General features: G+C 47.4%; 3 protein-coding genes across 5 annotated transcripts; all 3 read left to right on the top strand.

Annotated features, from left to right (window-relative positions):
• Positions 1-357: 357 nt before the first annotated feature.
• xrcc6 (X-ray repair complementing defective repair in Chinese hamster cells 6) lies at positions 358-4210 on the top strand. Of its 2 annotated transcripts, none has more exons than XM_019864780.1 (13): positions 358-447; positions 751-832; positions 937-1049; positions 1119-1260; positions 1399-1650; positions 1927-2113; positions 2210-2396; positions 2490-2658; positions 2867-3028; positions 3101-3230; positions 3326-3426; positions 3498-3614; positions 3720-4210. In XM_019864780.1, exons 2-13 carry the CDS (start codon positions 760-762, stop codon positions 3917-3919), a joined length of 1833 nt encoding a protein of 610 aa, XP_019720339.1. In that variant the 5' UTR covers positions 358-447; positions 751-759; the 3' UTR covers positions 3920-4210. The 2 variants fall into 2 exon arrangements, with proteins under 2 accessions (XP_019720339.1, XP_019720348.1); XM_019864789.1 differs by having other exon boundaries at positions 359-447; positions 3723-4210.
• A 100-nt stretch (positions 4211-4310) lies between these two features.
• Positions 4311-7188, top strand: LOC109512820 (GTPase IMAP family member 2-like). Its single transcript, XM_019864838.1, has 8 exons — positions 4311-4492; positions 4580-4682; positions 4837-4914; positions 5335-5385; positions 5463-5513; positions 5609-5659; positions 5794-5844; positions 5950-7188. Exons 2-8 carry the CDS (start codon positions 4637-4639, stop codon positions 6684-6686), a joined length of 1065 nt encoding a protein of 354 aa, XP_019720397.1. The 5' UTR covers positions 4311-4492; positions 4580-4636; the 3' UTR covers positions 6687-7188.
• A 272-nt stretch (positions 7189-7460) lies between these two features.
• Positions 7461-11635, top strand: josd1 (Josephin domain containing 1). Of its 2 annotated transcripts, XM_019864849.1 has the most exons (5): positions 7461-7926; positions 8402-9081; positions 9161-9289; positions 10130-10324; positions 10445-11635. In XM_019864849.1, exons 2-5 carry the CDS (start codon positions 8750-8752, stop codon positions 10542-10544), a joined length of 756 nt encoding a protein of 251 aa, XP_019720408.1. In that variant the 5' UTR covers positions 7461-7926; positions 8402-8749; the 3' UTR covers positions 10545-11635. The 2 variants fall into 2 exon arrangements, with proteins under 2 accessions (XP_019720408.1, XP_019720414.1); XM_019864855.1 differs by lacking the exon at positions 9161-9289.
• The last annotated feature ends 792 nt before the right edge of the window (positions 11636-12427 follow it).

The following is a 12427-nucleotide window of genomic DNA, read 5'->3' as shown; positions in this document are numbered from 1 at the left end:
GAACGATCTGCCCAGAGAGAAGATGCAAGCGTGTTCACAAGAAAGCCAAGAGTGACCCCTTGACCCCCAACCTTCAATTGTAAGCTTACGGTGCCACCTTGTGGCTATTTCTAATATTACAGCAACCTTAACAGCGGGAGGTCCCGTTTTTCTTGGAGATGCTGTTATCTTTGAATAGAACAAAACAATTTGTCGGGAAACCTCTTTGCTGAATCTGTTGCGGTTTGTTCAAACTAATTGTACAACGAATTAACCAGAATAGGTGACTTTATTCGCCCAAAATAAATCATTTCCTGAAACCATAACCCCGCCTATTGCAATTCGATTGGTCCATTTCTTGGTTGAACAAAATGTAACCAATCAACGGCGAGGCGCGGTATTCTGCACCACTCGTCGTGGTAGTTGGACTGCTTGGACTCACTGCTTGAACTCTTTACTGTGAAGTCGGTAAGTGATTTTACTCGTCTAAAATAACTACTTCCATGAGGAAACTCGATAGTTTTCAAGCGCCAGGAGACTGCAATCGAGTCTACGTCGCAACCACGTCTCAACGCGAGTAAATCTTTGGCGGCTAATCAGAAGCTAGCTAACCTACTTCGTAGCGTAGAAATGGATTTAGTCAGTCACGCGAACGTCACCCCATTAGTTCTCCACTCCCTTGTGCGACCAATACGGTTAAGATTTTAGGGTAAGTTACAAACGAGAAATGTTACGAGTCACTCTATTGTGCCATTCTTTAACATGTGACAGGCATCAACAATGGCAGAATGGAACGCCTACTTCCGAGATGAAGATGACGGCGAAGCACCGGAGGAAGGAGAGGAACCAGAAGGTGCGATCAATAACCTACTGCACGTCTTTGCATTGGACACTTGAATTGTGGTCTTTTTTTGTATGTGTGGGAGTTTTCGCCATACTCGTTTGTCTCTTTATCAGGAGATTACAAAGTCACAGGACGAGACTGTCTCGTTTTCTTGGTGGATGCTTCAAAAGAAATGTTCATCAAAGGAGAAGATGGGGAGCCGACTAATTTTGACATGACCATGCAAGTAAGTAACTCATCCACGCAGTCTGTTTCCATCCTGCACGTGGAGTCAAGAGGGCTTTATTTCTTGTAGGTCGTGCGCAGCGTCTACACCAGAAAGATCATAAGCAGTCGCGGAGACCTCGTAGCATTGGTTTTCTATGGCACCAAGCAGAGCCAAGACCCAACCAAATCTTTCAAGCACGTCTATGTCTACCACAACTTGAGTGAACTTGGTGAGACATTTTTTCAGCTTCTAAAAAATTTGGGAACAAGTCTTTTTAATGTCTTTTTGCTTTTGAACAAGACCATTACGTGGATTTAAGGTTGGACTGATTTCAATTATCTATCGCTCATCTCCCTCTACATCCAAGGTGCAAAGCGAGTGCAGCAGGTGGATGCGCTACGGGGGGAAAAGGGTGCCCTCTTGGCAGCAGAGACAATGGGCAGTGACGAAACATCGCTGTGCGACGCCCTGTGGTGCTGTGCCAATCTGTACCGGGACTGCAAGCTCCGGCTCGGGCACAAACGCCTCCTCATCTTCACATGCAGGGATCAACCACACGGGGGCGACAGTGTCAAAGATCGACAGGCTCGCACACAAGCCAGTGACCTCAGAGAAACTGGTGGGTCCCAAGTAGTAAATGCTTGTTGTGCGATCGAAAGGCGTCACTACTTTAATGAACTACTACTCCATGTGAACAACAACAAATATCTTGGAACATACATATTTAACTTTGATTTAATGAATTGGGTTGGTTTAGAACCATGTTATCGTCGCTCTTCATTGAACCAAGACACTTTGGACAATTATATGCTCCCAAATTGGAAGTAGAGAAATTGTGGCAAGGTTTCTGTGGTGTCCCAATACGTTTATCCGCCTATTTTTTGTTTTGTTTCAGGCGTCGTCATAGAGCTAATGCACTTGATGAAAGCGGGTGGCTTCGACGTCTCCCTCTTCTTCCGTGATGTCATAAGTCCGCCGGAGGACGAGAGCGAGCTGGGCCTGCAGCATGAGCCTTGTGAAAAACTGGCAGACCTCCAGAGGAGAGTGCGGGCCAAAGAGCAAAAAAAGAGAACGATGGCCAAGTCGGTTTCGGTTCCAACGCCACACTTTTCGAGTCGTTCTTTTGCTGATGTGCTCATTTCCCTCTCGTCTTCTCGACGCCTTTTCCTGATCTTTAGGCTCAATCTGTGTCTCGGCGAGGGTGTTAATGTCGCAGTGGGAATGTACGCAGTCGCCGTGACCGCTCGGAAACCAGGTGCCATCAGGCTGTACAGGGAAAGTAACGAGCCCGTCCGCAGCAAATCTCGCACCTTCCATACCGAAACGGGAAGCCTGCTGCTGCCCAGCGAGATAAAGAAAGCCCAGGTAGGAACACGGTTTCTTGAAATTAGCAACTTATTTTTTTTTTCACCCGTAAGTCTTTTTAATAGGAATCTCCCCCCGCCTTTCCTGTTGCAGGTGTATGGCAACAAGCAGATTGTGATGGAGAAAGATGAAGTGGACGCCATCAAGAAATTTGATGATCCCGGTTTGTTTTTGATCGGATTCAAAGCCATGGAAGAGCTCAAAGTGCACCACCATATTCGTCCGGCTGTCTTCCTCTACCCCGCGGAGGGCGAGGTGAAAGGTAACAGCACAGTTCAAAGAGTAGAAAAAAATATACACTGTATAAATAAGTACCTGGGATTGAAGCGCGGAGTCTGAAAAGACGTATAAATACGTCTTTGGGAGTGAATGAGTCAGATTCACAAGTGTGGCGTAAACAGAAGTCAGTAAGTCAGAAGTTTAGAAAATATTAAATGATACTCTTTTTTTTTTTTTTTTTTCCTCCCCAGGAAGCTCCTGTCTGTTCTCGGCACTGTTGACAAAATGCGTCGAGAGGAACGTCTTTGCTCTGTGCCGCTGCATTTCCCGCAGAAATTACCCGCCTCGATTTGTTGCCTTGGTGCCTCAGGAAGAGGAGTTAGACGAGGGGAAGGTACAGACCACGCCGCCAGGTACGACCTTACTGGCGCACACGACGGCAAGCGGGCAATTGCGGGCAATCATCGTTCATCTCATTTCAACAGGTTTTAATGTCATTTACCTGCCGTATGCTGATGATTTGCGGAATCTGGATCCCCCGCAGACTCCGTGCGCTTCTCCAACGCAGGTGGACAAGATGAGGGAGATTGTCCATAAACTGCGCTTTAAGTATAGGTCAGGGATTCGATCGAAAACGCTCACCTCGAATGACAACCACAGATAGTATTCTGATTTTTTTTTTTGTGGTCGTCCTTTGTAACGTCTTGCAGGAGCGACGCATTTGAGAATCCCGTCCTCCAGCAACACTACAGGAACTTGGAGGCCTTGGCTCTGGATATGATGGCACCAGACGACATCGAGGACCTCATCAGTAAGACAAAGCCGCACCAAATTTGCCGTCCGTTGAGCAGTCATTTCATTTCGATTTGCTGTGTTCTCCAGTGCCAAAGGTGGACCAGATTGACCGCCGGCTGGGCCCTCTGGTCCAGGAGTTTAAAGATCTTGTCTACCCTGCGGACTACAACCCGGACAACAAATCAGCCGCCAAACGCAAAGCAGGTCAGCAGTGAAGTCGTGCGGAAAGTTTTAGACGTGCTCGTTCCCGAATCGTGCAAGTATTTAGCACGCTCTTTTTCTTACGTTGTTGATTGTCGTGACTTGAAGCAGAAGCTGGCGGCACGGCGGAGAAGAAGCCCAAAGTGGCGGTATCCGAAGATGAGCTGAGAGCGCGCATCCAACAAGGCACTCTGGGAAAGATGACGGTGCCGCTGCTCAAGGAGGCCTGCAAGCAGTTGGGCGTTCGGACCACTGGCACCAAGAAGCAGGAACTGATGGACGCGCTGGTTGACAAACTGGCCACATGAGTGACACACCGTGCTCATTTTCCATTCACTGGGTCATTTATGCTTGATTGCGGTTGCGAATCTACTTTGGAAACGTGTGACCAATCGTTTTAAATGACTGAAATTGCTTCGGGGTGTCACTCAGACGTCCTCAGGTGCTTGCTAGGACTACACATGCTGGAATCTCACTGCTCATCTCTTTAATCGGCCACAGGAACGCAGTCTTAATTTTTGTTTAGGAAAAAAAAATCTGCATTGGCATGTGATCTGATTTACTTGATGACGCTTTGCAAAAATAAAACTTTGTACTCATTCCACATCTCGAATATTTGAGCGGCGGCGCAATCCGTCATGGCGACACTTCCAGTTCAACTCGTCCCACAAAGGTGTGTTCGAGGAAAGAACGGCTGCTGCGTGACAAGCTTAACGCCGCATTGTTTGGCCGCACGGCGCCTGAACATAAGCAGCTCGTGTGTGTGTGTTCTTGTTTGGGAGGTGGGCAGGCCCGCGCAGGCAAAGAAGAGATCACAGTCAAAGTGTGATCAAAGTCTAACTTAGTAAAAAGAAGGAGGAGGCCAATCTTTTTTTTTTAAGGTAAAGCAGACTTTTGAACAACTCCTCTGCAAATTGCAACTCATTTGATCCACTTGTTGATCTTTTCAAATGAATGTTTAACTGCAGACTGGGTGTGCTCTCACGTTGTGTTGTGGACGAGGGTCAGCAATCTACTGGAGTGAAATGGATTGTAAATGCGAAGCCAACAACACAGATAATGCCGTTACAGGTAAGACACTCGTATTTGATCAACTCACTGAACGTCGACAAAAGGTATTGGCACACCTGCTCTTCAGGAAGTGAACATTAAAGGAAACGTGAATTCGGTCACAAAATATATCTTTCATGAGTCACTTTATTTATTTATTTTTTTGTCTCTTCAGGCTGGTGGCTGAGCAGCAGCAATGCCCAGATGGGCGCTTACACCGTGGTGGGGTATCTTCTGTACAGATTCTCACAGAGTCAGTCACGCGATGACACATCGGTTAGCTTCTTTTGGAAAAACGGAAAGATTCCCCTCGCACTGACTAGTCATGTTATCGTCGCTGTGCAGATAGAAGACGAGAAAGTGAATCGGCTTGCACTCATCCACTAGTCGGGGTATTTGATATATTGATTGATCAGTGTCTCACCTTGAATTATTTTTAATTGGACATCCGAAAATTACACTTGGCTGGAATGTAAAGCGGTCAGTCTGGCCAATCGGCCCATAACCATAAATGTCCAAAGCTCTGGCAAGGAAAGTGAGTACAGCCCCTACATGGAAATGTCGTCAAATGTATCAACAAAACAAATATTTAGCTTCTAAAATACTTTGAAAGCGTTTCTGGCAAGTCGAAGCAATGTTTCCCGCTCGAAGCTGTCTTGTCCTCCTCCCGCAGCCCTTCCCGCACTGATCCGATGGCCGATTCGTCTCTTCTGCTCTTTAACCGGTGAGTCGACTCGACCGGACGTACTGTTCAGAATGAGAATGGTCACCGCGATTGTTACGCTCGTCTGTGTCGCTCAGGTCTGTCGGCTCTTTGGGGCTGGGTGAGCCGCGTCGTGGGGACCCTCCGAGGTACGCCGTGCCAACAATCATCACTTGGGATGAATTCCTATCGTGGCTTAACTGTCGGCGCATCAACAAAGTGTCCTCTCTGGTTTGTCTTGCAGGAATCCAGAGCCTGTGTAAATGTTTGTCTCAAATTTGGAAGTTTATCAAAGGTAATCAATCACTCTTCACACTTCCTTGACTTTTCCAGTCATCGCAGTCTCCAAAACAAAAAGTGGAAAAAGTACACCTTATAAAAAAAAAAGTGATAACCAAAATACTGTATCCATGAATCCTCCTCCGTCAGCATTTTCCGCCAAATTCCAGTGGATGCTTCCTATCATCAGAACCATCACAGGTCAGTTCTTCATCTTCTTGACTTTTTTACTTGATCCACTTCAGTGCGATTAATATTGATTAAAAAAAAAAGTACTTCACGAAAGTGACCTTGACACCTCTGCAGGGTCCAGTGACGGGTATTTGGAGAATGAGTCCATGAGACTGAACCTCTCCAGCCCCATAAAAGCAGGCCTCAGACTGATCGTGGTGGGCCCCGCCGGTGGAGGACGCACATCAGTGGTAAACACTTTGCTGGACTGCTGGGCAGAAGAACCAGAAGAACCTCTCGTCGAGAGCACCATCAGAAGGGCCATAGTGGACAGCAGGGAACTTAGCGTCATCGACACGCCGGATCTCTTGGGGGCGTCATTGGGGGGAATGACTCGAGCCAGAGAAGCTCTGAGAAGCGTTCAGCTAGCAGCTCCGGGCCCTCACGCCATCCTCCTGGTGATGCAGGCGCCGCACTCCGGCAAAGTGCCGCAACAGGAGGCGATGCGAGCGATCCACGCCACGCTGCGACTGTTCGGAGATGGCATCCGAGGTCACATCGTCCCCGTGCTCACCCACGCAGACCGCCTGGGTCGACGGCACACTCTGGAGCGGCTGCTGGACAGGGACGCCGGCGGCGTGAACGGACTGACGTCTCTCTGCGGTCAGAGACCCGAGCTGCTGGACACCAGGCGGGATCGGTCCCCGGAGGAGCAGAAGGTGACGCGCAGGCTGCTGGTGGGGCGTGTCCTCGAGCTGAAGGGGCTCAGGGGACATTTTGTCCACGAGCTGCAAAGGATGGACGAACGCGTCCGAGAGAAGCTGCTAGCCGACATGACCTCTGCACTGAGCTCAAAATTGGAACACATGTAGATAATGTGATACACAGCGTTGCTATGAAATCATTATGTCATATCTATGTGTGTGTGTATATCTATAATCTTTAGAGCTGGCTGGGGCGATGGGAGAGTGAGAAAGATGCGTCATGTTGGAGATTACATTCCAACAGTTTCACACCACATTGCTATGTTGATTAGCTACACAGAGGCCGTACTATGCGCGCTGGTGGGAAACAAGAGAATGGTTGGACTTGCTCTTCCTTTATGTGGAAAGACAGCTGAAATGCCATTTTAAGGTGACATACTCAGATGATGCCTTTTGCCAGGTTGAACTGGTGGAAAGTCGCCTGTGATGGTCCGTTGGAAAACATCGTGCAAAAATGTCTGAAACCAAAGCGGAATGGTCAGTTCATTGAGTGAAATTGTTTCGTATGGAACACATAATTCAAGAGGCCTAAAGAATTCTTCACTCACCCTTTTGGAGCACAAATGCATCCATGAGAATTTTACTTTCAAGAACAAAATACGCACATTCAGTTTTGTTTTTTCGGGTCCAAAGGGCTCTCTCGTCAAAATTGCCATTCAAGGATGGCACAGAACCGATCTGACAGTTGTCCACCCCTGAAATAAAGGGGGTGGGAAAATGCTGAAGTATTTGTGAGCCAGCTCACTGGCCCTGTGAGGCAAATTCTAAATTTAAAGGCACCGTCCGATTGATAATCTTTTTAAATATACAAAAGCATTACAACATTACTGACTCTGAAAGCTCTGGACAGGTTTAGATTGTCATGGCAGCACATAAAGGCTGAAATCTGCACAGACAAAACAGAAGACGAGGGGCAAAGCAGTCACAATTCAGTTTTGGGGGGGGCACATATGCTTGCCTTTCTCAGAAATGACTTCATATGTATTTTTGGCCTTCTGTAAATAGTATTTGGGTGCACAATGAATCCACAAAAGATTTTTTTTGAATACCGACTTTGATTGCGTCACGACAATGAAACAATAAGGTGGAAAGGTGTGGTTCGGCCCTCTTCGTTCACTTTTCTTTCCTCCCTCGGCTGAGTGACGCACGCAGTCGCGGCAACATGGAGCCGGAGTGACGCCAGTGCGCATGCGCGCCTACAGACGCAGCCACCGCGGAGGAGCCACTTGGTGAAAAGTGACAAAAAAGACAAAGGAGGCAACTGCCTTGAGGGAAAACAACAAGAGTCCGCTTTTAGCCCGCAAAGCTATGAGCGACAGTCGGCTAGGGGACACACACAAGAGGTTCGGTAAGTTGTCGTCGCCCCAAAACGAAGTTACTGAACGTAAAAAAAGAGCGAGAGAGTGAGAGAGGAGGCGGTAGGGGTTGTTTGCTCAAGACAACATTTGTCACGTCGTGCAGGCACAAGACAAGCCCGAGCTGTCATTGCTGCGACTTGGCTCCATTCTGGACATGTATTTTTTTGGAAGGCTATTTTGTGATTCTGAGTGTGGGAAAAGACTATAATCTGTGTGTGGTGGGGTTCTTTGCGAGGCTGTTGTGTTGTTGCTAGCTAAATGAGCAAGCAGCTTCCTCCAAAGCTGCTGAGGATGTTTATGTTGTCATGCTTGGGTCTGCTGACCAAATCGAGATTTGTGATTTATTTTTTTTAATGGACTGTTGTTAAGTGCTGCTGTTGGGCTTTCTCGGTCCAGTTATTTCGTGTGTTTCATGTGTGTGTGTGTATGTGTGTGTGTGTTTCTTGGTTTTGTTTACCACAACAGTGGAAGTTTGGCAGCAAGGTGATGGAGCAAAGGACACAAAAACTATAAGCTGGTAGAATCAATCAACGCCAAATGACATCGAGGATGGAGACGGTCGTCACTGCGGACGAGGCGTAATCTTCAATTTCGGAGAGGATTCCCTTCTTCACGTCCACCATTTCCCATGCCTTCCAAAATTACCATTCAAGGCATAGCGTCAATCTCCATAAAGGCGTGAACCCTCACTTCTCCTTCAATCAAATCAGAAACCCCAAAGCTCCTCTCGTCCAGGCAGCGGAGTGGTTACCATGGCGATGGTTGACAAGATGCAGATGTAGCGACTCGAAGGTTTGTGGCGAACGACGCGGGATGGGCAGCACGCCATATCCAGGTGGCGAGTGGAAGGGTAAGAGCAAAGGGGGTCTTCAGGACCTGGGTTGCATGCCCTGGAAGGTCAGCAAGCAGAAATGTGGAGGTGGGCCGGTGGGAGCGGAGGAGCACAAGGGCAGGGATCCGCAGCAGGATATTCCCACCTTCACGTGCATGCTCATGACGCCGCAGCTTCCTCGAGCCTCGGCGGGGCATCCCGCGATTTACCACGAGAAGCAGCGGCGGGAGCTGTGCGCCCTGCACGCGCTCAATAACGTCTTCCAGGACGGGTCGGCCTTCAGCAGGGACACCTTGCAGGAGATCTACCAGAGGTAAGGGGAGACGTTTGTCAACGAGTCCCCCCACTCCCCTCATTACACATGAAATGCGGCTAATGGGATCCTCTCGCAGGCTTTCGCCCAGCACTCTGGTGACGCCTCACAAGAAGAGCATGCTGGGAAACGGCAACTATGACGTGAACGTCATCATGGCCGCCTTGCAGACGCGAGGCTTTGAGGCAGTTTGGTGGGATAAAAGGAGGTGGGTGAAACGGGAATTGAAGGAAGATGGTGGGCCAAATTGTCCTCAGTTGTTTGTTGAAAGCTACAGATGGGACAGGTCATGAGTTTTAACCCTTTCATGCACCAATCAGGACAACCTGTAACCTGATCACATGATTAACTATCCACTGTAGTAACCGCTGTCCCTGAAAGGGTTAACCACGCATTCTGTTGATTTGATTATTTTTGTTTGGAAGAAAAAAATGTGACCTCTGGTCTGTTATATTGAGCTACTTATGATTATATATTTTTTCACTTATTATTAGCATTGCTGGCGTGGCCTATTTGTTTTGTTTTGCCGCAGAAGCTGGCGCCCCCCGAGCGCCGTCACATGACTTTGCTTCACCGATCCAACGTAACCTCAAGTGACATTTGGCTCCATTTCTGTTTTTTTAATCAGTTTGATTTCTTTTTTTTGATTCGGGATTCCAATCATAGTTGCGCTTCTCTCCGTTATCAGAAAAGCCCTATTGTTCTTTTGTTTGGCCCGAGCCAAAACGGACCAATGATTAACCCGAGTGGTGCTTCATTGTTTCGACACAGACATGACTGCAAATCAATCAACGGGCCAAAACATGAGGCACATCTGCAGAATTTAACCGGGAGCAAATGCAAAGCTTGTGTGGGGTTCCACATGACATCACCTGGATATGAAAAATTAAATCGGGGTAACCAGCATTGCAAATTGGTAGCCCTGGTCATACGAATAGTTATCAGTCGAAATACGTCACTTCTTTGTCTGTTCATGTCTCTCCGTGTTCATTCAATACCGCGATCGGTAAACGGGATGTGACAAGCTTTTGTCTTTCCTCCATCCCAGAGACGTCGGCAGCATCGAGCTGTCCAACGTGACCGGCTTCATTCTCAACGTTCCGTCCAATTTGCGCTGGGGACCTCTGCAGCTTCCGCTTAAACGCCAGCACTGGATCGGGGTGCGAGAAGTGGCGGGGGTCTACTACAACCTGGACTCCAAGCTGCGTGGCCCTCAACCCATCGGCAGTCCAGATGAGCTCAGGTGAGGGTCGCCCGGGATGTCCCGCGACCATATGTCATCGCTAAGCTAGGCAACAGCTCCGTTTTATTTTCCTTAACGGAGGCCATTGTGTTTTCTTGTCAACCCTGACTGACAAACCAGGAAGTTCCTCCGCCAGCAGCTGCGAGGGAAGAACTGTGAACTTCTGCTGGTGGTGTCGGAAGAAGTGGAGGCGCGACAAACGTGGCGGTCCGACAGCTGAGGATCGAGGCGGCCAGTCGCAGCCACGACGACACGCGCGTTTGCCGGACTCTCCCGTAACGGATGCAAAGCAATGAAGAAGGCAAACAAACACTTTCCAGGGGGAGGATTCGTGGATGACAGTTCTTGACTTCAGAAGTGTTCAAGTACAGCTCTTCTTGCTTTTTCTACAATATATCTTGACTATTTTTCAGTCTGTTGTGATCTGCTGGTTTATATCGATATTTTTTTGCGGCGTGGGGGGGGGGTTCACGTGTCCCGGGAGTACTCTCGAAATGTTGTCCTGTGGTCTCTCCCGTCGCGGAGGGAACGTGGATTCGCCGTTCCTTCACTTTCACCAAAGTGTGCCCTTCTTCACCTTATTGTGACGACGTGTCGCTCCTCGTTTGCTTCGTCTTGTTGGTGGTCACTTTTTGTATTACATGCCACCATTTTTTTTTGGGGGGGGGTCACATTGTGACATAACTGGAGCCCAAATGCTGTGCCTCCTTAACTCTCCTCATAGGTAGACACACATCTGGAGCTCCTCGATGAGCTCCTCAGAGAATGTTTGTTTTAATTTGGTCTAATAATGTGGAAGGAGTGGAAAAAAAAGTAACATACCAAAAAAAAAAAAAAAAAAACTATGTGGTTGTATTATTTTGAAATGAGCCTTATGAGAGATTCACTATTGTAGCTCTGAGATCATTCAGTTCATAGTATCGTCTTTGGGATGATACTGGCCTTAACTTGTTTACATTGAAGGTGAGTGGGCAGTTTCACGCGTGTATTCCAAAGCACTAATTTTGAGGAGCAACCCATCAATGATGTCTTTACTTGTCGCTGCCAAGGATTTTTATTTACAACCGTTTTACTTTTTATACAATCATTTTTTTTCTGTCCTAATCCAATGCCATATGATGTCTCAAAACATTTTTTTTTCTTTTTTTGCCATAGCAATCCATATTAATGTCCAGTTTAAAGAAATGCTATAAATATCAGTTATGTTGTTTGTTGGTTTGTTTTTTGGCATAAATTTCAAATGCTTATGATTGCACTTTATGGCAAAGCTGCAGTGTGAGTGTATTAAATGGGTCATTGCTCCGAAAGACGTATTTGTTGTCTGTCTGTTGTGCGATTTTCATACCTGTCAACTTGTACGTTTTCCCCGTATTTTATACGTTTTTTTATCATTTCAAATCATGTACGGTGTATCACAACTTTTATACGGGAAAAAAAATTTGTGAACCGATCTCACAAAGACCATTTTGGCTCAAATCCTGATCTTCTCACCTGCTGGTAGCCAACGACAATGCCGTCGTCGATGTCTACGGCAAACCAGCAAAAGTAATCCTCAATCGTATATTTTTTTTCATCGCAGTTTACGGTCGGATTGATAAAGCATGATGTGCGCATGCGCGGTAAACCGTTATAAGGGTTTTTGTTGTTTTGTAGGTGGAATCGTAATCATTGATAAGGGCAGCTATTAGCCGAGGTTGACAGGTATGCAAAAGGAGTTGACTTTCCCAGTTCCAATTCGTCCAGAGGATTATAAACACAACGACAAAGACCAACATGGTGAGACAGCACCTGATAAAGGTACCCAGAGTTGTATTTTTTCGGTGGGACTGTACAGTACTTGCAAAGTTGAGAGCCACTTCAGTCGAAGGTTTGTCATTCCTATTGGTCACCAGTAGACGGCGCCCTTACGTTTCGTAAAGACCTTGTCGACGACTGGCGCGAGCCTCTTGCGAGTTTGCGGTCGAATTTTACAATGATTCTTACTGCTGTTAGCTGACATTGGAAAGCGAAATCGGGTTTATTGTTTCCCCTTGCCAATGGCGGGCCCTGTGCTGGAGTTTGAGACCGAAATGTTGATCGATATACAGTGAATACTTTGAGGGG

This window comes from Hippocampus comes, unplaced genomic scaffold (genome assembly GCF_001891065.2).
Source record: "Hippocampus comes isolate QL1 unplaced genomic scaffold, H_comes_QL1_v1.1 scaffold74, whole genome shotgun sequence".
In the NCBI taxonomy this organism is placed as follows: Eukaryota; Metazoa; Chordata; class Actinopteri; order Syngnathiformes; family Syngnathidae; genus Hippocampus; species Hippocampus comes.
This window is presented reverse-complemented; position numbering and strand designations above follow the sequence as displayed.

Bases quoted from the DNA above. Each gene is read 5' to 3' on its own strand.
- xrcc6 (XM_019864780.1), top strand. From the start codon at position 760: ATGGCAGAATGGAACGCCTACTTCCGAGATGAAGATGACGGCGAAGCA. The intron at 3,231-3,325 runs GTCAGGGATTCG...AACGTCTTGCAG, and splicing joins AAACTGCGCTTTAAGTATAG to GAGCGACGCATTTGAGAATC. The intron at 3,427-3,497 runs GTAAGACAAAGC...TGTGTTCTCCAG, and splicing joins CGACATCGAGGACCTCATCA to TGCCAAAGGTGGACCAGATT.
- LOC109512820 (XM_019864838.1), top strand. From the start codon at position 4,637: ATGGATTGTAAATGCGAAGCCAACAACACAGATAATGCCGTTACAG. The intron at 5,386-5,462 runs GTGAGTCGACTC...TGTGTCGCTCAG, and splicing joins TCTCTTCTGCTCTTTAACCG to GTCTGTCGGCTCTTTGGGGC. The intron at 5,660-5,793 runs GTAATCAATCAC...CTCCTCCGTCAG, and splicing joins AATTTGGAAGTTTATCAAAG to CATTTTCCGCCAAATTCCAG.
- josd1 (XM_019864849.1), top strand. From the start codon at position 8,750: ATGGGCAGCACGCCATATCCAGGTGGCGAGTGGAAGGGTAAGAGCAAA. The intron at 9,082-9,160 runs GTAAGGGGAGAC...ATCCTCTCGCAG, and splicing joins TTGCAGGAGATCTACCAGAG to GCTTTCGCCCAGCACTCTGG. The intron at 9,290-10,129 runs GTGGGTGAAACG...CCTCCATCCCAG, and splicing joins GTTTGGTGGGATAAAAGGAG to AGACGTCGGCAGCATCGAGC.